The 26,029-nt window shown below is 32.4% G+C and overlaps 3 protein-coding genes across 7 annotated transcripts; 2 read left to right on the top strand and 1 right to left on the bottom strand.

Moving 5' to 3' along the window:
* The first annotated feature begins 4,454 nt into the window (after window positions 1-4,454).
* On the top strand, window positions 4,455-9,599 carry LOC113522519 (dnaJ homolog subfamily C member 5). Of its 2 annotated transcripts, none has more exons than XM_026908223.3 (2): window positions 4,455-5,213; window positions 9,367-9,599. In XM_026908223.3, exon 1 carries the CDS (start codon window positions 4,597-4,599, stop codon window positions 5,206-5,208), a length of 612 nt encoding a protein of 203 aa, XP_026764024.1. In that variant the 5' UTR covers window positions 4,455-4,596; the 3' UTR covers window positions 5,209-5,213; window positions 9,367-9,599. The 2 variants fall into 2 exon arrangements, with proteins under 2 accessions (XP_026764024.1, XP_026764025.1); XM_026908224.3 differs by having other exon boundaries at window positions 4,455-5,179.
* Window positions 9,600-13,645: 4,046 nt separating this feature from the next.
* On the bottom strand, window positions 13,646-25,393 carry LOC113522454 (serpin I2-like). Of its 4 annotated transcripts, none has more exons than XR_008253161.1 (8): window positions 24,408-25,381; window positions 22,905-23,078; window positions 21,394-21,606; window positions 19,770-20,009; window positions 16,424-16,627; window positions 15,002-15,122; window positions 14,010-14,209; window positions 13,646-13,843 (listed from the first exon to the last, which is right to left on the bottom strand). XR_008253161.1 is itself a non-coding variant. In XM_052897857.1 (8 exons), exons 2-8 carry the CDS (start codon window positions 24,774-24,776, stop codon window positions 13,734-13,736), a joined length of 1,431 nt encoding a protein of 476 aa, XP_052753817.1. In that variant the 5' UTR covers window positions 24,777-24,833; window positions 25,280-25,393; the 3' UTR covers window positions 13,646-13,733. The 4 variants fall into 4 exon arrangements, 3 of the variants coding, with proteins under 3 accessions (XP_052753817.1, XP_026763935.2, XP_031769835.1); XM_052897857.1 differs by lacking the exon at window positions 14,010-14,209 and having other exon boundaries at window positions 24,408-24,833; window positions 25,280-25,393; XM_026908134.3 differs by lacking the exon at window positions 14,010-14,209 and having other exon boundaries at window positions 24,408-25,384.
* Window positions 18,028-19,423, top strand: LOC113522453 (neuronal acetylcholine receptor subunit alpha-5-like). The gene has a single exon (XM_026908133.3). It carries the CDS (start codon window positions 18,084-18,086, stop codon window positions 19,338-19,340), a length of 1,257 nt encoding a protein of 418 aa, XP_026763934.1. The 5' UTR covers window positions 18,028-18,083; the 3' UTR covers window positions 19,341-19,423.
* Window positions 25,394-26,029: the final 636 nt, after the last annotated feature.

Genomic DNA, 26,029 nt, shown 5'->3' on the forward strand with positions numbered 1-26,029 from the left:
ACATAATGTTCTCTGATGAGGCACACTTCCACATTAACGGACATGTTAGTAAACAAAATTGCACCTATTGGAGCCCGATTAATCCAAAACTTAAGCACCAGAAGCCCTTACATAGCCCTAAAGTTACAGTTTGGGCCGCTATGTCAGCCCATGGCATCATAGGGCCTTACTTTTTTGAGGACGGCAGAGGGCGTGCTGTTACTGTTACTTCGGAGCGATATGTGGCCATGATCGAGGAGTTTTTTACACAAAAATTGCAAAACTTTCCAGGCTTTAATGCCCGAACATGGTTTCAACAGGATGGAGCAACTTCCCACACCTCCAATACTGCTATACCCGTTATCCGTCAACTTTTTCCAAACAAAGTTATCTCTAAGAGAGGAGACATTTCCTGGCCACCACGTAACCCGGATCTGACTCCAATGGATTTTTTTTTGTGGAGCTACCTTAAGGCTAAAGTGTACGACTCTAACCCGCGGTCAATTAATGACCTAAAAGAAAACATCCGCAGAGAAATGGCAAGCATTTCAGCAGTGACGTGCCGCGCAGTCATCGACAATTTCAAAAGGCGTTTGCAAGAGTGCCATGACTGTAACGGATTACATTTGGACGACGTTATTTACAAAAAAATAATTCCCGTTTTTCTAGCTATATTTACAAATAAAAATATTATTCATAGTGTAATTAGTTTTATTTTAATTAATTTTTTTCATTACTAAGGACTTATGGGCCACCCTGTATTACCCAAAGTACTAGTCCAAAAGATAAGCGAGCTGAAGTGGCAATGGGCGGCATAATGACTGAAATGATGATGATGACATTCACTTTAAACTAATTTGACTTCAATGCGTGAAAATAATTAGAAATTATTTTCGTTTCCCCGTCGTTCGTACTCCCGTCAAAACAGCTTCGAGCATATGTTGTGTAAATTATTATCCTATTGTCTCTTTCGCTCTAATATACAGGTTATTGTATTTTCTGTCTCGTAGATTGCCAATCTATATACTTCATCTAAGGTTAGAACGTAAGTACGTTATACCAAGTCTATGGTTAAATATCATTGTTAAATGTGTTCAGTTCAGTTAATCCCATAAGCGATTGTATTCACCACTTACGCGTTTCTCTTCACCCCTTGCACCGACTATATGAAGCAAACAAAGTATATATTTAAAGCATGAGTAAGATATTTATCTTTTGCTCGCTCTTATAGTAAAATGAATGTTACTGGTTGTACTGATATTTCTTGTTACCGTTTAGTACAGTTCACCATATTGATAAGCTATATAAGTTGCATGTTCAAATTATATTAAACATCGAAACCTTTACGATTTTCATCACTACAAGTGTAGAAAAAATAACGTGGAAATTGTAAAGTTCAGTACCTATTTGTGAGATAATGTCATTTATGGAAATATCCTAGATTAAACTTTTTATTTTTTCGTATATAAACATATTTTTTATGTTAACCTATTATTAATTATAGAAATATTGTAAAAAATATACGCGCTGTTGGAGTATATATTTGTAAATAATCGTTAGGTAATTCCGTGAAACAGCATATTATTATATAGTAATTTTGAAATAAAACGACATTGAAATAAAAATCCACAACTTCTTACTGTAGGTTGATGGATACATAAGATCTGTCATTACCATATTTTATCCTCAGGGTTATACAAGGGACATTGATTGGTAATCCCGCCTGCATATACCTCCAGTATATACCGATAGATATACTGGTGGAGCACCAGGAGTGTTAGATAAAGATGCAATTAGGTCACTTGAAACCAGGTCGATGTTCGCCTGACAGGGTTTATTTCTAAGAATTGAGCTACTAATCTCCATATTAAAAATTGCTTCTTCCCTGGAAGTTAAAATTAGGAGATTTTTTATAACGAAGAATGCCAACGTCGTTATTATCTGTCAATTTTCAGAAACAATTGAAGAATTTCTGAATATATCCAACTGAATATTTAAAAAGTGCTCTACCTATGTATTTGTGTGAGTTCTTCTCTTAGTCTACTTTAATATTATGCCTGTGACCCCTTGGCTTGGCATTTCTAATACTATTAACCCTAGAAAGATAATCATATTTGGTATGGCGGTAAAGATAATCATACGTCTCAGAGACGTACGCCTAGTTATTAATTAATATTTTAATATATATGCATTTACTAATTGTTTATAGGGTCTTGCATATTAGTTTAAGTATTGTACTAAGTAATAAAACATTTATTAAGTTATTATATTCATTAATTAAAAGAAAAAACAATAAACATAAAACTCTCTTAAAAGTACACAAAATATAATTCAACTTTTTTAATAGGAAGTTTCTATGTGGCTATCAGTCTTCAATTACAAATATAATGACACTTTTTGAGGGTATAAATGCTAAATAGTCTTTAATATAACAGAAACAATCATCTCTTATAATTTAAGTACATTTATAACACACATCTTTTTTGTGATTACTACAAACAGGCTTTTGGCAAAGAACACATTCCATTTTGGACATTCTTTTTATCTTTGAAGGACAGTGCAAACAATTTCTTTTCTTTTTTGCTGCAGGCTCTTTCTCTCTTTCCGGGTTATCATCCACTCTATTTTCTGGTAGCAGTTCTTTAATATTGTGGCGTAAGTACCTTTTCAAGGTCGGAACTTCCAATCTTTTCTCATCCAAGCTGAAGTTAGCTCAGTGCTCAATTTCTTCATGAAGTCTTTCCTGTTCAATGGCTTTTCATTCTTGATGAGTACATTATGACAATATATGATATATAAGTTAACAAACGATATATTTAGCATGCTATAAAATATCGTCATTGGCCATCTATTAGGCGTCCCCTAGCTGATCGAATAATATTTATTGCTAACGTCCTTCCGTAGGGGGGAAGGGATTGTTAGTAATGGAAACTAAAGGCCCTATAGCTGGCAATATACCCAAGCAGGTCGACCTCCACGTGGTTCCCTCTGGAAACCATCGTGCAGAATTCCAAGTGTATTCATCACGATGGGCTAACTGACCTGCCTTTTTTTTCATTCTCATCTATCACCCTTCACTGGTACCCCGCCAGCGTATACCGTTAGCGCAGGCGGGGTTACCATTCCATTATTATCCATTTAAAAAATGTCCTTCCGTGACTTTTACCTTTGACAGTGGACCAACAGTACCTATTTTTCCCTCGAAGCGTTTGCTTAGGCGGGGTAACTATGCGAGTGTTCAGCAAGGGAATTATATTGACAGTAGACTCCGTCGATTGAACTGACTCCACTTGGTCAGAAGGGTTATCTGTAGCTTCGACAGCTTCATCGATCAACTCGTCTTCTGTATAACTTTTTACATCATCTTCGAAGAGTTGATTTTCCACTTCGCTACCACTTTCTTGGGCAGAATCATCATCATTTCCCATCAAAAATTGCACAATTTCCTCCTCATTAATACTCTCTGACTAATCATTTTATGGCTATATTACATGTACCTTAAATATAAAAAAAATATACATTCAAACATACAAACAAAAAAAATATCAATCTCGCGAAAGTCACACAAAAGATAATCATACGTCTCGTAGACGTACGACATAGCTGTATCTAGGTACCCATATCACTTACCGCTGCTGAACCACCATCCAACATTAGCTCCGACAACCGACTGAGTTGACTGAGATGGACAGTGCGCTGCGTTTTGTAGATAAAAAGAAATAACAATATTTAACAACTGCGTACGTCTCGCGGACGTAGAGTATCTTTCTAGGGTTAAGAAAGGGAATAGTCCTTTTTCCTTTCTATTGACCTATTTTTAAATTAATGAAATGTATGTAGATGTTTAATATGATGTAATAAATATTTCAGCTATTCTTGTATATATTTCTATTTTATTTAATATTTTAATTTGTACTTGTCTAAAATATAATTTATTGACACGAGTATTTACATAAAAATTAATTTAAAATAATTTAATAGTAGAAGTATGAATTGTTAATTAAATTAAGATTACAACGGAACAATTTAATTAATGTTTATATATACAAGCTATGTATTTTAATGTTTTAGAAATACTATCTACAATGATTTCAATAAGTGGATAGAAAATTTTTCCTTATCTGAAAGGATATGCTAACAGATTGGTCTCATAGAAATTTCATCAAAATCGGTTCAGTAATTTAGGTATTAGAATAACATAACAGATTTATCACAATTGAAGTTTTTTTTTGTGGGACACAAACCTTAATTATATTATTTTTAAAACTTAGGAATGGTAATTTTTTTATCCGATCTCTATATAAGTATTTAACGGGAATTAATGAACTCGATATATTTTTGCCGTCTTACGCCGCTTACGGCAACATAAATTTTATTTGATTCCCCATAGATTAAGGATAATACTCACGGTTTGTGGATTGACATTCAAATTAATGTTGACTAAAAGATACATAAAATGGCAACACAACCATACGATTACTTCTACATCTTGTGCATTTCTTGTCAGAACATAATCATAGCTATCGGATTGGCGTAGTTTAGTTTTCTTTGGTGATTAGCAATTGGGAGATTCATTTTTCGGTAATAACTAAATATTTAGCAAAATAATCTAACATTATGGATAAAAGAAAGCTTTCAACTGCAGGGGATAGTTTGTATCAAATACTTCAAGTCCCCAAAACTGCAACAGCAGATGATGTGAAGAAAAGCTACAGAAAATTGGCCTTAAAATACCATCCAGATAAAAATCCCAACAATCCAGAAGCAGCAGATAAATTCAAAGAGGTGAATCGAGCACATACAATATTAAGCGATGCTACAAAAAGAAATATCTACGACAATTATGGCTCCCTTGGATTATATATTGCTGAACAATTTGGTGAAGAAAACGTCAACGCCTATTTCGTAGTGACTAGTACTTGGTGCAAAGCGCTATTCTTTGTATGTGGTATCTTAACCGGATGCTACTTTTGCTGTTGTTTATGCTGTTGCTGTAATTGCTGTTGCGGCAAATGCAAGCCGCGTCCGCCAGAAGAATCAGGCGATTATCACACATTAGAACGCGACGACTCTGATGGCGTACAAACGGTGACCGTGCAGCCGGGAGGTGAGGGTCGTCCAAAAGGTGAACAAGCACCACCTATTGCCATGCCTATGCCACCACCATCTGGCGCTTCCGAAAACACAGGCCTCAACTCAGGTGGGGTCAATTATGGAATTTCACATTAACATAGGTAATTTCAATGGTACTAAATTGTCAACCCTAATTTTACATTATTACCTACCTAAATTCAGGCTAGTATTGAATATAGGGAAACCTACTGGGTCTTCATTTGCATTGTTTTGAAGTTATGTTTATTAGACCATATTTTGGTTTCTTTATAATCTCATTAAATGTTTTAGTAAAAGTTTTAACATCATTTTAATATTCCTATGTGGTTACTTAAAATAGTAATCTTATCTATAACAAATTATCACTTTTTTACAATTATTGTATGAATCAGATGTTAAGTCATTACACCTAATATTGCTCTTTCACATTTAAAGTTATTGAAATGTTAGTATATGTAATAATAATAGTCTATATAATCTGAATTGCTGAGCATCATTAATAGATTGATAATAATGTAATACACCAATAAAAAATATAATATTAAACTTCGCTTAATGATCTGTATGTGTATATAACATATTGTAAACTAAAAATTAATATTTGGCATCTAGACTACAAGACCTCTGTTTAATGTTTCTAAGCTGATTTCATATATATGTAATAGGATGTGTCAATACTTACTTTTTACATGATTCTATATACTACATGTAGATATATAACCATCATTTTGAAAAATAAAATGTCTAAACATTTATAAACATTTTGCTTATCTATTATATTGTGATGATCAAACCATACTCTGTATTGATTAACAGTAAGTACATTGAAACTGAATTCATATATATTTGTTTATTATGACTATTAATTGTACTGACATTAACAGTTTTTTTATTAGTGATAATGGAATGGTAACCCCACCCGCGCAATCGGTATACAATGGCGGGGTACCAGTGAAGGATGATAGGTGAGGATGAAGTAGGTCAGTATAGTATCGTGACAAATTCAACAAGAATTGTTCCCCTGGAAACCATCGTGAACAATGGAGGTCAACCTAATAGGGCACATTGCTAGCAATGGAGCTATCAAACTTCATTGCTAACAATCCCTGTCCCCCCACATTAACAGTTATCAAATTATATAGACTATTCTGTATTAAAGTTTGTAAGTCCATCATTTATAAGTAAATGTGTTTGCTGTTTTCAAGAAACGGTATGTTTACCCCTATGGTTTAAATATCTAGTTTTAAATTTAAGAATTTTCCTGTAATATCTTTATTCATGTGATTTGCTCTTTAAGTTTATAGTTTGAACTTGGCATAGTAGTTACCTTAACTTAAAATTTGTATGAATGCAAATAAGGAGGAGGAGGGAGGGGACTGAGTGGGTTTAAAGGGTGGTCCCCAACTCATGACCAAAGCACATTATTTAAAATCCATTCAAAATTATATAATCATTATAAGGACATCACTATCCTATTTACAAGAAAATATTACAAAATTTCAAGCAATTAGACAACAATAATAAAATAGCTTGAACATTCCATACATTTAGTACTTAAAGTATTTATTTAATAAAACCGTTTAATAACATGCTTTTTAATTTATGAAAAGTGTTAATAACATGTTTTATACCTGAATCACATTCAGATATTCATGAATTATGGACAAATTAACTATCCTTTATCTTTATTGTTTTAAGTAGTATTGATTGAACAGTTCTCTCAGGTATGTTATCAATATTTATATTTTATGCTGGCAAGGGATGTTATAATAAATTATTTTGGAAGATTGATTACTATAGAAATGTACTTTGTCCAATAAAATGTATTCATATAAAATTTTAGTTCTCTCTGTAGCTTAAAAAGTGATTAGATTTATTGACCAAAAATAAAACTTATGAGATACCTAAGATAAGATTGTAAAAATATGAGGATATGTCAGGTTAAATTCATTAGAGTGCTAGTAATTTGTTGTGGCCAGTTTATTGGTCTTAATGTTTACAACATTATGCAATTAAATTATTTGGCTTTTAGCATTTGAATTCTTTCTAGGTATTGTTAAAAGCAAATGTAACAAAAATCGCAATTAGATAATTTTTTACGTCACAATTATAATCAATAATTTTTTTTCACTAATTATTTAATGTGACAATTTCCCTTGTCATTTAGATTTCAGTCAGTATTATTTTTATTTAACAAAATGGTTATATTTTTGATTTTTATAAATTTTGGAACAAATCAAAAGACTATACATTCGGGTAAGAGTAAGTGATGATAACCACTAGAGATTGATTTGTTATGAACACAATTATGAGATAATTTGAGTGATGAGCACTATACTGATATGATTTTAAATTTATGTTACTAATGACTCAACAATGTACATTTGTTTAGGGATCTATAACTATAATAGACATGTTTTAGTAATGGTAAGTAGGTATATTTAATTTCAATCCAGTAACAGAATAGTTAAATTTAAGAGGCCCTCATTGCTAAAAATAAATTTAGAGATTTCCTGTTAAATTTTATGGTTTTTAATGACTATTGTTTTGTGAAATTTTCACAAAACAGTATTATAGTCTTATTATTATAGTCATTCAATTTAAATTTTTAGCAAAGAATGCCTCCTACGGTGCTGTTAGGATTGAATAGTTGTACCTCATGTTCAACATACATCAACATGTTATAATGAACTTTAAATCTAATAACCATTTATAATTCAATATTCAGAGTTCATGTGTAAGTCTATTTGATAAAACTTGCAAAATTACTATTTCCTTGTTGTTATATATTGTAAAAATAATAGATAATAATTAATGTTACACTGACACTATTCTAAAATATTTTATTTTGTTTAGATCACTAAGTTGAATTTCGTGTTTCTATGTATTCATACTCTGTTAGAACCTAGTTGTATTTCTAACTTGCCATTTTTTATCACATACCTAGTATATTAAGGTCTGACTTATAATAATGTCATAATTATTAATTCATCAATGCTGAAGAACATTATTAATGATGCAGCTGCTAGTTATGTTCACTTTGTGTAATTCTGCATTGTAAGTGTATTCCTAGCTTATGCAGATGTACTAGCTATTTACAATCTAGACGTGAACATAATTGTCATAATATAAGAAACGTAGATGTATTCTGATCACAGATGTGGATTTGAATAGATGTCACGACTCATGTATTTTGCGTGTAAAGTTTTAATTTAAAGTAAGCCGACAAAACCTGTCCAACTAAATTTCGGTTGAAATTTTCGTCAAAAAAAGTTTAGAGAATTGACAAGGCAGTGTAATTTAAAAATCGTATTTCTGCAGAGGTTCTTTAGTAGTGACACATTTATTTCCTATATATGTTTATGTAATGCTGTATAATACCTATCGTTTCTTATACTGATTTATAATATGTTAAATACATGAGTAAAGCGGATATAAATAATTATTTACGTGTTTATATCTGCGGTTTAGATTATAAAATCACCAATATTTTAATGTAATAAAAATATATGATTCACAATAATGATATACTTAATTAATATTGGTTCAATTCAAATGTGTGTAATTATGATAATATTAATTAAAAATAGAAATAAACTTTAATCAATATAATGTTAGAGTGGCTAGTGCGAGTTGTACATAGATTTATTCTCTATTGTGAGACACATTATAGCTGAAGCTTGTAGGATATAAAACGAGACAGCAATGTCTGGTGTCTCATTCTTTCTCATGCGTGCACCAACGAAATCGTATCTATCGATAGATATAGAGAAGATTCACGTAAACGCTAACGCTGTGGTATAGTAAATCCGTGTTAAACTCGCACAAGGAATTCTTAACATTTATTGTGTAAATGTTATCTTCTTGAATAATTACTTATAAATAGTAATTTCAATGAATACGCTGTTTGTAATCTACCTATAGAGCAAATGCACACGTAAACCACTTAAAAGTTTTTGGAAACAATAAAATACACAATGTTTCTGTGGGGATACTGTTTTATGTATTATAATTGTAATGTTATGGTACTAGTCATCGAGGTTATATAACGACAGTATGAAGGTTAAGGATGTTGAAAATGTTTATTACACTCTATTCCTTTCAGTCAAATAAATATCTGCATATTAATACTATCTATCATTAAAATTGCCAGTGCCTCAGCTATGTATTTGTATTTTTGCTCTGACATACGAATAGGTAATAGGAAGCTTTTATTTTATTTAAGTACTAGTATTTATTTCTTGTATAAATACAGTTCTTTTTCTTATTTTACAGGAAGCAGTTTTCCAAAATACACATGAAGTATTCACAACTTACTAGTCTAACATAATTTGTAAGAGAAATACGGAACTGATTTCTTATAACCACCAACTTGCACAGATGCTGGGTATAAGCCTAAATTAAGTTTTCTAATTTTCACTGTATTATCATATTATGTAATTTTTTTATACTTACATTTATTTTTGTGACATTTATGTTTGTCGCGTAAAATATATCTGTTTAATTTAGTTTTGTTTCCTTTAGTTTAATTTTCCTTACGACAGGTTTGATTCTTTTTTTTTTTATAGATAATTACTTCAATTATTTTACTTTAATATGTGTATGAAATATTTCTTACAATTTCCCTGATTGGAAATTATTTCAATATGTCAAAGATCCCATATTCATTTACATTACAAAAATATAACATCCACTAATGAAATTTATACAGAAAACATTTATAATCATATGATCAAACCACTTAAAAGAAGAAGGTTCTTAATTCGGGTTTTTTATGTTTGTTGCCTCAACTTTGTCAGTTGTAAACCGATTTAGAAAGTTCTTTTTTTTTATCTGAAGAAACATGCCTAAGCCAAATTTCTATATAATAGAAATTTTATTAAATCGGTTTAGTAGTTATTAAATCAAAATAACTGGTTTTACCCCAATTGACGTCAGTTATTTTTTGTGGAACACAATTATTTTTATAAAATCTTACAAGAAATCTAACATTAAATATTATGTAAGACATCGCCGTGATATTGAGACATAGAATAGGCCACCCTTTCTTTTCCATAGGGGTCGTAAAAGGCGACTAAGGAAACTTAATGGTCCAGGGGTGGATAATAGTGACCCTCTTAAAACATCTCTAAGGCCTAACTACGGTTGCAAACACGCCTGCCAAACGTGGCAACTACTTGCAGGCAATACAGCGCAATTTCACAATTTAAATATACATATATTTATTTCTCTAAAAAAATAATAAACTTACAACTATATAGGTTACAATTTAAACGGGAAATAGTATTAGTACCTATGAAGACTCCGATTGTTTTGACCCCTACCCCCATGTAACGCGTCGTAATATTTTTCTGTATTCTCTCATTGCTCCCTACACGTTACGTAATACCAAATTAAGCATTTTTAATTTAAAGACAACAATGACGAACACTGACAGTACAATACAGTCGAGGGATTCCCCGTAAAACATAAACGAAAGTGTTGCCAATTATTAATTATGATTTGAATTTCTTAGTTTTTTATTTTATTAAAAATAATGTTACGTAATGTGTTTGAACACCCCTTCCTCCCCTGTAACGCATCGAAACTAAAAGATCCCCCCCTCCCATTCTAAATTGCGTTACCTAATAGTTGAATACTCCCTTTCTTGTTATTTATTTTTAGTACGTAGGTAAGTATTAATTACTTAACAATTTCAACTTATCTTTTTTCAGATTGACAGTGACAGTATACATTTATCATAGGGTTATAAAAGTGTAATACATTGATATGATACACTTATAACAATATATAATAACATGGATACTTATAAATAATTAGGTTTGGAAATGTTCAAGTGGCTTCACTATTGAATATCACTTATGACGTATTTAGAATTATTTTAAAGAGATAGGGAGCTATTATTTTCACGCCCCGATATAAACAAACTTATAGTTGTGACTATAAAAAACATCCTGCGCATCGGAATATTTCTCTACTAATCAAGAAATATTTCATATTTTAATCCAAATATAATGTAAGATCTATGGGACTACCACCACCCCTATGTTCGGCGATTCACTATCTATCTTCAAATTTGAAAATAAGAAACAGTATAAAACAAACGTGCAGGAGTTGATTAGGCATATAAAATTAATATTTTTAAAATACTTGAAATTTATATACTATTGAATAAGCTTTGTTTTTTTATAATTTCCATTAATTTTTCTTTTTATATATTACCTGCATATTATCCAATCAAAATATAGACTGAAAATAAAAATAATAATTTCAAAGACTCTAATAAAATAAATGTCTAACACAAGAGATTGTTAGTAATAAGGAGGTAGTCTCCATTGCTAACAATATACCCAGGAAGTAGAAACTGACGTGATTAATTCTTGTGAAATTTGTCATGATAGACTAACTCACCTCTTTTCTTCACCTATCGTCTCTAACTGGTGTCCGCCAGCTATGTATAGGTATTGCATATGTATACGAGTACATACCGCAGGCAGGGTTACCATTCCACATTCATCCATTAAGAAAATGTCAAATATATGTTCACGCCTGTACAGTAATAGCAGCATCTGTCTAATATCCTTACATGGATTGCATAGTGCACTTTAGTACATATGTACTAAAGTACCTAAAGCTACACGCAGAAAGCTTGCTGATTCCATGAAATTTGTCAAGTCTCATAATATCTAGAACTGTAGACTAAATATTTACTTTGTTGTTCTAGGTATTTTATTAAACATAGGTAATCCTAAAAGATTCAGTTTTTTATTGAAATAAATATCAATTTAAGAATAGTTATTTATCTAATTGTTTGTTTTGACATTTAATTCGTTCTCTAACTACCCTATAAGGATACACTTCAAACAAGACTGATTCATATACATAATCATAATCATATACATAATGGAAGTATGCTAGAATATCTCTTAGATGTGTTTCTCATAAAACGATTGTGATAATAAAGCATACTGCTCTCCTGCACTACTACCGCATGATCCGTATCTCAACCCCAGAAAAAAGTCTAAATTACAAATAGATCTGTGGTGGAATATTTAAATCCAAAATTAATACTTTTTGAATTTTAGTAATTGTTTACTTTTTGAATTTAAATAGATCTTTCGCCCCACAAAAAAACTACTATTGTCACGACCCACATTGGATACAATATGAATCATAAAAATCGGTAAAATTGCCGAAAATATCGCGTATTATACACACAATAAAATATGAAATAGATTTGACAATTTTAGAAGTTGAAACATAATTGGGTGGCGAATCTAACTTGCCGAGCGCCTTGCATTAAGTTGATATGCAAATTTGTAGCTTGGCAGCAAAACTGATGTAACAGAGGTCTACAGGTTCAGCCATAGACTAATGTATTCATGAAATTGACCAGTTTCCCTAAGAAGTTTAGGTACTCGTAATCCGAAAACTCTTTGTGATTTATATACAACTAGAAATATACAAGTCCTGTGATTTATTTCGACCAAATGTCTCTACTGTTACGGAATATTAACTTCTATAACTATGATTTCTATCTAAAAGGTTCAGAATATTGACCAATTTGCTATTGTCGATCGATGCGACGTGACAATGAGACGCTGGTGATGCGGGATTGTAACGGTGAAGTCGCAACGTCCTTCGTAAAAATGCCTTACTGACCCACTGTCTATGTACGTCGTAGTATATATTATCATCGCTCCAATAACAGTATAGGTAAGTAATAGTACCTACAAATAGCGCAAACGGTTTTTGCACTTGTCATATATTATCGGACAATCACATAGATCTATAGGCTTATTTATAAGGGAGAGACCAGGTAATCCAAGCCCACCCCAGAAATCGAGTAAAGTCTTCAGCTATGCTCAAAAACATGTCTTGTTCATGACACATACAACTTTTTACCGGACTTAGCCCCCTAAAAAATAATCTTAAATACGCTAAATAAGGTAGCTTAAATTATTTAACGCTTAGTACCTACATAATTTCTCTATGATCAGAATTCGAGGGAACTCTCTATTCATTGAAGAAACGTATTCATCACAATCTATGAGATTCAGTCATCATCAACATGTTATGTCTATAGGTGACGGTTACCACTTTCCAATAGGTGGGCTGTCAGCTTGTTTGCCATTCTAAATTGCATAAAAAAAAACATTTACATTTTTATTTGAATTCCACATTTATTAAAATATAACGAAAATATGAAATTCGCCTTGTTTTTAAATTTATTTTATTCTTTTTTATCAATGAATTTATTTGTTTTTTATGTTCGTAACGTACTTATATATTGCCATATTAGTCTCATAAGTGAAGACGGAGAGAGGCACCTAAAAGCCAATCTATCCATCACCTTCAACTTCGTCAATTTTCTAAGTTACTTTTATATCTACATGCTCGTTTGTTTTTGAATTTTGACTTTAAACAATCGACAAGTTAACACCTCTGGTTACTTACTTAGAGGTACAGTAGTAAGCATTTTTTTTTATTTTTAAACTCTGAAATAACTATCTATACTTTCTTTCTACGTACTCGTACAATAAAAGTCTTGTAATGTTTTTCATTAATTTTATTTCTATTAGTATTAAGGTTAATTAATCAACATGTCCTCGAAATATTTAAATTCAATTCAGTTAATGCAGCTATAGCACAAAATTACCATTCAGAAGTGTCATATTGTGCCAGCGCACGAAGAACATATACGGTCTATCTACAACCATTTCATATTCAGGTGTCTCTTCCCATTCAATTCCTAAAAGAAAAATACAGCTGTATCCACATATTCGATTATATAGTATATAGAAATATATATAAAATGAGGCAATTGTAACATAATATATAATTGTTACTATTGCCTAATTTTAATTTAATCTGCGATATGATTTCATAATATATCTACTGTTGTATGACGACCTCACCGGTGTGGGCACGTTGCTTTATATAAATAATCTTTAATGATGAGATCCCTGGTTCCATTTCCGGAGGGCCAATTTAGACAACGAACTTGTTTGGATTGGATCTGGGTTGTACCCCTAGAAGTTCGTCGCCTGGTTCCTAATAATACAGGGTATCTTGAGGGCTAGGCGATTGTGATTGTCTGGCAGTTATTACTATGTACCTACAGTAATATATTACTGATTAATAATAAAAAACACTAGACATTAAAAAGACATCCACTGTTAATTACACCTATATCTATTCAACAAAGATTCTCAGCAGATAAAAAAGTTGAAACTGGTATTCGTATAGGTAATTATTTAATAAATCAATTGCACATTTTTTTACATCTTTAAATGTCAACTGACAATCTTTCTGATGCATATGGATGACCTTTATCAATAGACATGAGCAGAATCATAGATATCACAGACACGCTGTGATGTTTACATGTACGTACTCATTTCCATTCTTGTGGATTAAGGTGTTGTGTCCTCATACCTAGCAATATAACTGTTATTAGTATCTCACCTTTCAAACTGAAACAGGCCGATTCTTAAATGACATTTCTCTAAAATCTCTTAATCTTTTTTTTAATATGACTATTTCACGAAATTACTATTTTACGAACTATTCTAAAATTATAATATAAAGATTTCGGTGTAATATTAAATTGAAATTATAATTTTAGAGTTTTATTTAGAGGAATGCACCCCACTGTCATGTAAGCATAGTTGTTAAGTGGCTGAAACAAGAATTAAACTAGATAAGTATTTATTTTTTCCCCACTTGCACTATCCGACAGGGACCCAATTATTGATGATAAGTGAGAATGAATTTAAATCGATTAGCTTATTGTGAATCCACCAGAAGCCATAGTAGTTACCAGGAGAGACCGCGTGAAAATAGATCTAACAAGATACATTGACATAGTGCGCTATTACTTTACAAGTTATACTAAATAAATTATTACCATCATCTTTAAATGCATTGCGACCTGCCTCTGCCCAAAACATCAGTCTTTGAACACCATGAGATAATCTCAACTGTCCATTATCCGTTATATTTGTGTTGAAGAGCCCTGATATTCCCATCTGTAAAGGTTATAAAATATTATAGGTAGTGATTTTTGGAAGGTGAATGTATCATATTCTAGAAAAACACATATTCTCATCGTATTTCACGAGGATCTAATTAAAAAACCGTAGGAAACAACTAACTATAAGTATTATAGATATGAAGGTTTTGATGTTGGATGTTTATTACTATTACGCTTACTTATTAAACTGAACGGATTTATTTAAATTTTGTACACATATAGGTCTGTTCCATTTTAGACTAAACATATTTATACTCGTATATTAAAATACGAAACAAGCCGTAGAATACAGTTAACTCCGCAGAATACACCATTGAAAATATTTATTAAAAACTCCCACAAGATAAAAAAAACTAAACATGCAGGTTGAAAAGTGAATTCTCAAAATTCAATTTCCAGTAAAATCAAAAGTTAACTTGTAAATAAAATTTACTTAATTTTCCTTACAAAATTAAGACTATATCCTCAAATCACAATTAAACGAAAACGGGGATAAGGAATTGTTAGCAGTGGAATATACAGCATCATTGCTAGAAATATACCCTATCAGAATGACCTCGACGCGGTTCCCTCTGGAAACCACCGTGGTTAATTCTAGTAAAATTCGTCATGATAAGCTATGATTTGCTTTTATACTCATTTATTGTTACTCAGTTTTTTTTAATGGGTGATAATGGAATGGTAACCCCGCCTGCGCTATCGGGATATGCTGGCGGAGCACCAGTGAAGAAAGTGAGGATGAAGCAGGTCAGTTCGCCTATTGTGACGAATTTAACAAGAATTGTTCACGATGGTTTCCAGGGGGAACCAGGTGAAAGTCGACCTAATAGGGCATATTACTAGCAATGGGGCTGTCAAACTCCATTGCTTACAATCCCTTTTCCCCCTGTTACTCACTGTTGCTCCGTCAAGATATATTGATATTGCAGGCGGGGTTACCATTTCAATATCACCCATTTAAAAAAAAACACAACAGCAGAGTAAGTTTAAAATTACCTACCTATCTATGGTGTCTTTCTACTATCTCAGTGTAAAAGCTATGTGACGAGCGAAATATTAAATTATCTACCTAAATAGAACATAACTTTATTTGTTTACGCCGGTGTGATATGAGGCTTACCAAATGTTTGATCTATTTAGATTATAGAAACTACTAATTTATTTATAAACAGTTTAGAATGAACATTACCTAACAGCATTTCGATTAGTAATTATGGTAGCATCTTATATCGTAACAAAACAAAGACTGTGGAATAATTAGATGATCGATTTAATCCGATAAACCTAGTTACTTACTGTTTGCAGTTTACTTGGCAGTAACAGCGTCATGCGCAGTGTGTATAGCGGTAGCGTAGCAGCCACCCTCATGGTGGTCATTTTTTCTGTAATATCATGTAAGGTATTGGCAACTACATGGCTGGCCAGCTTTCTTAAAGATCTTCCGCGAGGCACCAATATGAGAAGAGTGAGGCCAGGTGTCGCATAAGCTACCTCTATAGCCTATCAAAAGGAATTATCAATTACTATCCTTTCTGTTACATAGATATCCCATAATAGATATACATGCTCGTTAAGAATATTTCTTTTATTTTTATTATTTCTGCCGTTAACTGTCCACTGTTTAATACATATATAAGGCTTCCCCATAATTAGAGTTTTGCCAGTAGTTGTTACGCTTGGCAGGTGGGTTAGAAAAAGAAGTTAGGCTTTTAGAGATGTTTTAAAAAGAACGCTGCTGTCCATCCCTCGTCCTCCCTTGGTCGACTCTTACGACACCCACGGGAAAGGAAGGGGCGGCCTTCTACGCCAGGGCCATACGGCGAATAGAATAAAATTATATCTACTTAATATTAAACTGCGCTATTCCTGAGAAACAAAAATTCTGTGTCGTACATTTCAATTATTAAACCGCCTTGAACTAACGTTTGTTCTAACTTGAGAGATAGGATAGTTTTTATTCTCACATCTCACACACACTCGTCAATATATACAATATTCTTCGTGAGAGACTGCAAGAAATTCAGATCTAAGGACGTTAATTGTACCTAAGTAACATATTAATTATTAGGGTTCCGTATCAAAAAGGTACAAAGGAACCCTTATGGTGCGACTTTGTCAGTCCATTCGTCTATTCGTCTATCCGTCCATCCGTCACTTCGTTAAATCTCAGCAAATACTTATGCTATCGATTTCAAGATTGTATTAGTTTACATATAATTGGCTCACATATTTTACAAAGGAAATAATTGAAAAAATATTTTCTTTGCTAGGGGGCCTGTAAGGCGTACTTTAAATTTTAATATTAACCTACTAATACAAGTAGGGTATTATATAAAAAGGCTTCATTTATACATTCTAAAACTGATTTTTGTTTATTTTTATGACGCTTAATTTTTTAGTTACGATCAAACATGTTCCTTCCCCCCACTGTTTCCGAAGTCTCTGAACCAAAAAATCTGAAATAATTAGAGTTCATAAAGATATATGTAAATATTACAGAAAAAATAAAACGATTTTCTATGTTAAGTAGCATCGTTTTCGAGAACTTATCAAAAAACTTTCAAAAATAAACTTAGTTATGCGGTTCCGTTTTAACCACAATTATTAATTCACAATAAGAAATTACAAAATATATAATAATATTATATAATCAATAAAAATAATTATTTGGTGTCTATTTCGTATGAGAAATGCAATAAAAATTATTTTGTATTATATTTATATATGTATACATAGAACCCTCGACATATTAGTTTAATTCACACCTGACCGGTTTTTTTAAATGTGACAACTTATAAATAGTTCGTTGTCACTACGTAATCTAAATAATAATACAATATACCACACAGCAGATGGTATATATCATTCAATTGTTATCGTTGGGGGGCGGTGTACCGTATCAAATTTTCTAGTGATTTAAAACTAGAAGAGATTCAATACAGACATAGTCACAACCATGCATCCGGGCGTAACAGTCAGTATCTGGTTATTTTTTTTCTCGTGGCCTGTCATCAACGCTGAAGACTGCCCTCCAGGGCGTGAAGAAGCGAGGCACGAGGAAGCAAAATTACATAAGGATTTATTATGTGCTTATAGTTATGAATATCGTCCAGTTACTGACCACAAGAAGACAGTCACTGTTAAGGTTCGGTTCTCAATTAAATATTTAAGCTTCGATGCATTGGAGGAGACATTTACTGTACACAGTTGGGTGGCAATGTCTTGGATGGATGAGTTCTTACGTTGGGATCCAGCTGATTACGGTGACATTAAGGAAATACAGATGGAAAGTCATGAAGTTTGGACACCACGTATGGCGTTGTTCAATGCTGATGCAACTATGTACCAATCGGATCTGTTTTATACTACCTGTACTGTAGATTACAGAGGAACTGTCACTTGTGTACCACATATCGCGCATTCTGGCATTTGTCGTACGTCATTGACGCGCTGGCCTTATGATGTACAAAATTGTACTTTATACTTCGGATCTTGGATGCACAAAGGAGAACAGGTAAATTTCACTTTCTATAGCAACCAACCGATTGTCACAAATGACTTTCAGAATGGACCCGATTGGAAATTACTTAAAATTACGAATGAGCGGTTACCAGGAGTATATGCTTGTTGTCCCAACGACACCTACCCAATGTTAAAGTATACGTTTGTATTAAAGAGAGAAGCGGCAGGGCCCGCAGCTATTGTCGTGGTACCATCAATCGTGATAGTTTTAATAACACTATCTTCTGTGCTGCTTGGTGTGAAAGATAACATTAGACTTATGTTACTCTGCTTTAGTCTTTTTGGTCACTTTACATTTCTCACTGAAATCGGATATGATATTCCAAAACATGGTGCAGATACCCCTATAATATTACTTTTTGTTCGTGACTCAATGATAGTAACATTGACGGCGATATTGGTAACATTATTGTTAATGTCTCTGATCAAGCGGAGCTTACCAGCACCAGGTTGGATGATATCTTTAAACCGACTATTAGCTAGCGGACCAGGAAAATACGTAGTCTTCACAGAATTCGATCCGAATGACTCTTCTAAGCACAAACTCGCGGAAGAGGATGGCAATGCACAAGAAGAAACAAAACCATCTACTGACTGGATACAGTTCGCTAATTTGCTTAATAGTTTTATGTTTATTGTTATATTTTTAGTTTACTTTATTTTAATTTGCGTTTATATCCCTTATGACTAAAGTCATTAAAATTGTATTTTATTGATGTTCTATTATTTGATTATAAATTCTGTTTTAAAATAATTAAATATCTCGGATTTTGATATTGATCTTCATTATTATATTAGTACCTATATAGTATACAAATATTCATAATGAAGTTAGGAATAAATTTATTTCCATTTGAACTTTTAAGTCTAATGTTACTTACAAGAGTATTACATATTTTCTAGAATTTATTTACCTACATCATACTAGTGTATGATGCAAATAAATAATTTCTTGTATTTATTTTAATAAGGATAAATTTATGTTAATTGAAACCTAAATCTTCACACCTAAATAATTTTAAAAACGTTAAAAGTGTATATCTAGTCAAATAATATATATAGTCTACTATATATAAGAACGGTTTTTTTTACTTACGGTTAAATTGCAGAATTTACTAACCTCAGCATTACATTCTGTTAAATCCCCATAACGCATGATGTCATTAATGCGTATCATACGCACAGTCCTACGGGGGGCGCCATCGGCGTCGCGAAACGGCCATGAACCATTTAGTACCGTGGGGGCGGAGCGCCAACGGCCGCGGAGGTACAGCGTGTTCATTGCCAGAGCTCGCAAGCCTTCGGAAAACTCTTCCTCTTCAAATGTATCATGCATCGCGCCTTTTGAATCTTCTTCCACCTAAATTTATTTGATATTTATTATCAAATCTGTATTATTCTCTTAATCTTGTCAGATTAGAATTTCCCGAAAATTAATGGTGGCCGGCAAACCGGCTAAACTACCATATGCTGCTCAAATGCATGTTAGCACGAAAAGTCACGTATCATCTTAATGTATATTGTTATTTGTAAAACTCATTAATTTGTTCAATATAAGTGTAACTGTGGTGTATTTGTGGTAAACAAGCTTATATCACCTTTAAGCAGACATTTTGGGCCTTCATTTATTATAACTTTTAATATTAATTTTATTATAGTAAGTAAGCTGATACCAACAACTCTTTTTAAATATTACTGGTTAGTAATAATAGCATAAAAAAAAGTAATAGCATATTTAATTATGCTAACTTTATAGGTGTAGATTTAGTATCCTAGTGGAAATAAAAGTATCAAATGATTCTCTGACATTAAATATTATTAAACAACTTAGATACCTGACGAAAAGACATAACCGTCACCTATAGATTAAAAAGTATTAGATGAACATGACAGAATTTACTGTAAAAACCTTGGTACTTCTTTTACGCAGTGTACAAAAAGCCATCGATAAAATTATGGAAATAAAACGTTTCTGCATTTAATTTTTTTGCATTGCATACTATGACTATTATGGTATGTATTTTTTTGCACCTTGGCAAACAAGCTGACGGCCCACCTAATGGAAAGTGGTAACCGTCATCTATATATAGACTTGAGCAGTACTATGGACATAACAAAGTATACTCTTTCGCCCATGATACCATGCGTTACCATTCCTGAGGACTCAGGTGTTATTCCTTTATACCCTATAAATTCTCTGCCATATCCCATCCTTCAAACCAAAACACAGCCATGCAAACACAACTGCTTCACTGTAGAAACAAGAATAGGACAGAGGTATCCAAGCAAACGACTTTTGTACAAAGTATTATCTAGTATTTAGTAACAATATCTATATGATTGTCGGTACTATTTATTATTTGAACAATAGTATAAATTGATGATGCGTGTTAATACAAACGCATGCCTAAACAACGGCGGACCAACATAAGACGTAACGTGAAAGCCATGCTATAGGTACGGCACACCGGTCGCGCTACTATCCTGCAAATTTTTATATTCATTGCACGATTGAAACATCCTCTGTGTAACACATATACTTTCTATTACGAAACTGTCGTATTGTCGCTCCTTAATTCTTATTATGATGCATTTACTTATTTCAAATTTAAAACAATAAATATATTGTTTACTGCATAACTGCACCAACTGGACTATTTATTAATATTGTTGGTACAATATTAATGGTACAATAAAAGAGACACATTGGTATGTGTCGCTTAATAAGTAGGCATGTACCTTACCATGCGATTAAGTTTCTGTGAAAGTGACTGAGCTGATTCTTCAGGATGAAAATGAACTAAATGTAGTTGTAATGCAGCAGCAGCGCCATGTATGAATTGTTCGCTGACGTTCTGACCGGCCCCCAAAACCAGCCGCGACTGCCACCGGAACACGAGGTCCATGTTCGTATTCGGTAATGTTGGTAATACAGCCTTTATTAGTTCTATTTTATCCTAATAAGAAATATAAGTAAAAATTATTTGCATATTATTAATCGTATAGATGGTGACCTTGGCGATGTAGTGGCTTAACATACTAATAACACATAATACAAAAAATTATAATCATTAGTATTTCAGGTTTCAGGTTCATTCTCCCCACGATACGAACATTTGCATAATGACCAAATGAAAATAATTAAGAATATTTTCTATTGCCTTCAAAAATGGCGGAGGAATTCAATTTGGTTATATTTTTATGTCTCTATACTCATAATTTCGTCAGTTATAAACTGATCTGGAAAATTATTTTTTATCTGAAAATATATACTTTCAAAATAGTCCTATAAAAATTTTATCAAAATCAGTTTTTAAATCACCACAAGTTGCTTTTGCCACAACTGAAGTCGGTTTTTTTTTTTTGTGGAACGTAATTTCAAATTATGTATGTATATTATACTAGAGGAAAACCTAAAAAGACAGGAATGCACTGTGTGAAAAACGATATGGCCAGAATGGGAGTGCATGCGGAAATGATTGTAAATGGAAAAGAATAGGAGAGAAAAACACTTCGCCAACTTCAAATAAATAATTGGGATAAGGGTAAAATGATGATAATGAATCTTTAATTATCGGATTTAAACTGCACGGTCGCGTATCACGTATTAGCATATATTAAAAAAAAATTATAAGATATATATTTTTTATGTATGATAGAACAGTAACCCTGCCTGCGCTATCAATATACACTGGCAGGACACTAGCGAGTGTAAGATGATAAATAAGGATGAAACAGTTCAGTTAGCCCATAGTGCATTAATAAAAGAATTAATCAAGATGGTTTCCAAAGGGAACTGCGTGGAGATAAACCTAACAGGGTATATTGCTTGCAATGGGACTGTTAAATCCCCAATACTAACAATCTCTTTCCACCAGTGTAATGAAATTCAGATCTTTGTAATAAAATCACGCTTAAAGACTGAATGGATGATTAAAATGTAAGTTAAGCAATTACATTTCGAAAGTCGGAAAGTTGTCTATATGCATACCTCTGTCCCACTTGTTTCTGCTGTGAAGTGACTGTTTACATGTCTGTGTGTCATTTTGAAGTGTAGCCGCGAAATTACAGAGTACACAGGCATAACACTTGAGTCCTCAAGAATGGCAGCACATGAGAGTACCATAGGCAACACAGTATATAGTATTATGTGCTAATATTTTCCAGTAAGTGGGTTATGAACTTTCTAATGATCTATGATAGTATTACATACATACAATAAGATTATATGGTAAACTATAATATCAATACATACCGCATCTGAAATATGAAGTCCTATGCAATCGTCGATCTCTGCTTTTGTAATATTATCCACTTCGGTTGAAATTGCCATCAAATGAAGCTGCAGAAATAATGCTGATTGCACGAAGCTAATACCGTTCTCACGGCGTCCTTCTGAACCAGATGATGATAATTTGGTAAACGTTGTCTAAAAAAAGATTTTTCTTGTATCTAGCAGAAGATTTTTTAATATTCGTAATATTTAGTTTAGCGAATCAACTGTATAAAAAATAGTTCCTCTAATAGGACAGAACATGAACAATAAATATTTTTTCAGTCCGTTGGCAAGAAAACCGAACTCTAAAAAGTTAGTAATTTTCCCCCTTTATCTGTATTTGTTCTCTTTTTCTACGATAAATAGGAATATCCTCGGCCCAAATAAATAATACATACGGGTTCGAATCTCAAACCTTGTTTAATTGAACCTTGTTAAAATATTAACAAAAAAAATCATTAAGAGCGTTCATTATCGAATACAGCAATGTTTTAACTATCTGTCAATTTTCCAAAAACAATTGAAAATTTTCAACACTTTCGATTATATAAAGTATTCTACTAGCGAACTAAAAGTTTAATGATAAAATACGTTGCATAAATCTGCCACTAAAAACTTTGCAATGTTTTGGCAGCTTTATAAAAATATTATTACATGATTACCATTTTAATTTGTTAGCAAGAAACTTTTTAAAAAATAAATTAAAATCAATGAAAAATATTAAAATGTTTTTGAAAATTAACAGATACTCGTCATTGCGATGTACCCACACTTTGGTGAGCAAAAGTTATGAACGGTCTTAATCCTCGCAACAGTTCTTGGTACATGTGTAAAAAAATACTTAAAATGTAAAAAACAACACACAAGATTATTAAGTATGCTATATGAGTAGTTATGTTGACCAACTATTACTAACATTAACTATATCTATAAAATGTATAACAAATATGATACAAATTGATTCGCTTCATCAACTGACATTCATATAACTATGTAGGTATAAGAATATAAAAAGGTGGGATGTTACGTTTATCGCAACGGACTCTGGGTATACAAAATCAAATAAATTTCTAATATAAAATCCTCGCTAATTAGGTTAAAAAAGTGGGTTCTCAATTCACAAGTACGTATTTCTAAGACCGATTGTTACAGTTCTTTTTGGAAGTGATAGTTATTTAGTCCTATGTTTATATAAAATATCTCAAAGTTTCAAGATGAAGGTGTTTAATCTGTCAATGTGTTGCCAGTGCTAACCTACGAAACCGAAATATGGTGCTAAGCGGTTGCCCATATGGGCATATTTTTATATAAAAAGCTTTAAATTATTTAGCGAGCTATGAAGATTAAGATATTTCATGCTCATGATTGTAATCCATACTTTGACGTAACATTTAATTTTGGGGGTTTTTGCCACTTACCTATTTGAAGTGATAAATATTAATCAGTGATACTATACCTACATAGACTGCATCTAATACTCACCATATAAAATTTAAGTTCTAACTTTTCCAGAGCCTCCTTGAATTTATCTAACAGTAATAATTTATTTCCTTGTTTATTTGCTGTTTGTTTATTCGTGTCATTCGAAATTACTCCAGTTGGAAGCTGTACTAACGGTTTTGCTATAGGTCCCAAAACGATTGGCATGTTACTTGGTTTTATTATGTCACTATTTGTATACAATTCAACAGATGTATTGGACGGTTTTAGCGATAATAACAAATTATTTTTATTGGCGTCAAATGATTTTCTTCCATTAATTGGTATAAGTGAATGTACCGATTCCATTGGTCTCGCAGGTAAACTAGATTTGTCGTATACTGGAAGGAGTGGTTGGAGATTGCCGACCATGTTAAAATTACGATCATTTTGATATATCAAGCCATTCAATTGTTTATTCCTTGGTTGCTGCAACCCAATTTTTGTGTTCAGATATGAAGTATCAATCACGATATCTTTGGGAGTGATGATACAATCGGTCCAATGCATAGGAACATAACATCTATATGGTATTGATTGTTGTTTTCGCACAGACTGTAGCGGTCGATAAAGACCTGGCCATTGTCCAAATGGTTTAAAATATGATATATCATAAGCCGTGGTGTTCATCTTCTCAATTTTTATACATAATAACACAATTTTCACTATTAAATTAAATTTAATAAACATTATAAATACGTAGAATTATGCTTGGTTAATTGGATTATACTTTTTGTAGTATAAAATAATTTTAAAATACGAGGGTCTATAAATTTAAGTTTACCTATCTAACACAAGGCAGATAGACACTCAGAGAAATAAATATAAGAAAAATGTAATTACATGGTGATTTAAACAACATTAATTTGTCATACCTAATTAAAAACTTAGGTTTGGCTATAGAATTTTTGCCACCGAAAGTAATACAAATATAATGAAAACTAACAAAACACCACTACGGTCACTACCAAGGCGTCCGAGACGTCTTATCAAACTACAAGTAATGCATACATACGCATGTATTTACAGCCATATCTGTAATAAATACATTCTGTTCCGCTTACCTTAATTAAATGCTTAATACTGAATCAATGAGTCTTAATTAATAGGCATTCCGTATATTACTTTATTGACAGTGGATATTGAGTTTTAAGACTTGCTTAGCCTATTAAGTTATATACAGAAGTTAGTTATAATGCATGAAAAATAATATACTTAGGTACTTACATAGAAAAAGCTGAAACTGGTTATTTTTATGGTGAAAATGATAACCCCACCTGCGCGTGCGGGGTCAGGGATTCTTAGTAGTGAGTTCCAAAAGTCCCATTACTAGCAATATACTCTAACAGGTCGACCTTCACGCGGTTCCACCTGAAAACCATCGTAGTTAATTTTTTATACATTCATCACGATGGGCCAACTGAGCTGCTTTATCCTCACCTATCATCCCTCACTGGTGCCCCGCCAGCATATCCGGATAACGCAGGCGGGACGACTATTCCATTTTCATCCATTAATAAAAATCTCCATCTGCGCTAGCCATATACGCTAATGGGGCACCAGTGAAAGATAGTAGATGAGAATGAAAACAGGCCAGTTATCCCATCATGATGTATTCATCAGGA

This window comes from Galleria mellonella, unplaced genomic scaffold, assembly GCF_026898425.1.
Source record: "Galleria mellonella isolate WM207_F2 unplaced genomic scaffold, CSIRO_AGI_GalMel_v1 utg38, whole genome shotgun sequence".
NCBI lineage: Eukaryota > Metazoa > Arthropoda > Insecta > Lepidoptera > Pyralidae > Galleria > Galleria mellonella.

Coding starts and splice junctions, on each gene's coding strand:
- LOC113522519 (XM_026908223.3), top strand. CDS start 4,597: ATGGATAAAAGAAAGCTTTCAACTGCAGGGGATAGTTTGTATCAAATA.
- LOC113522453 (XM_026908133.3), top strand. CDS start 18,084: ATGCATCCGGGCGTAACAGTCAGTATCTGGTTATTTTTTTTCTCGTGG.
- LOC113522454 (XM_026908134.3), bottom strand. CDS start 25,094: ATGTTTATTAAATTTAATTTAATAGTGAAAATTGTGTTATTATGTATA. Junction 16,628..19,769: donor TAACAGAATGTAATGCTGAG/GTTAGTAAATTC, acceptor TCCTTTTGATAG/GCTATAGAGGTAGCTTATGC. Junction 13,844..15,001: donor CAATGCATTTAAAGATGATG/GTAATAATTTAT, acceptor TTTTTCTTTTAG/GAATTGAATGGGAAGAGACA.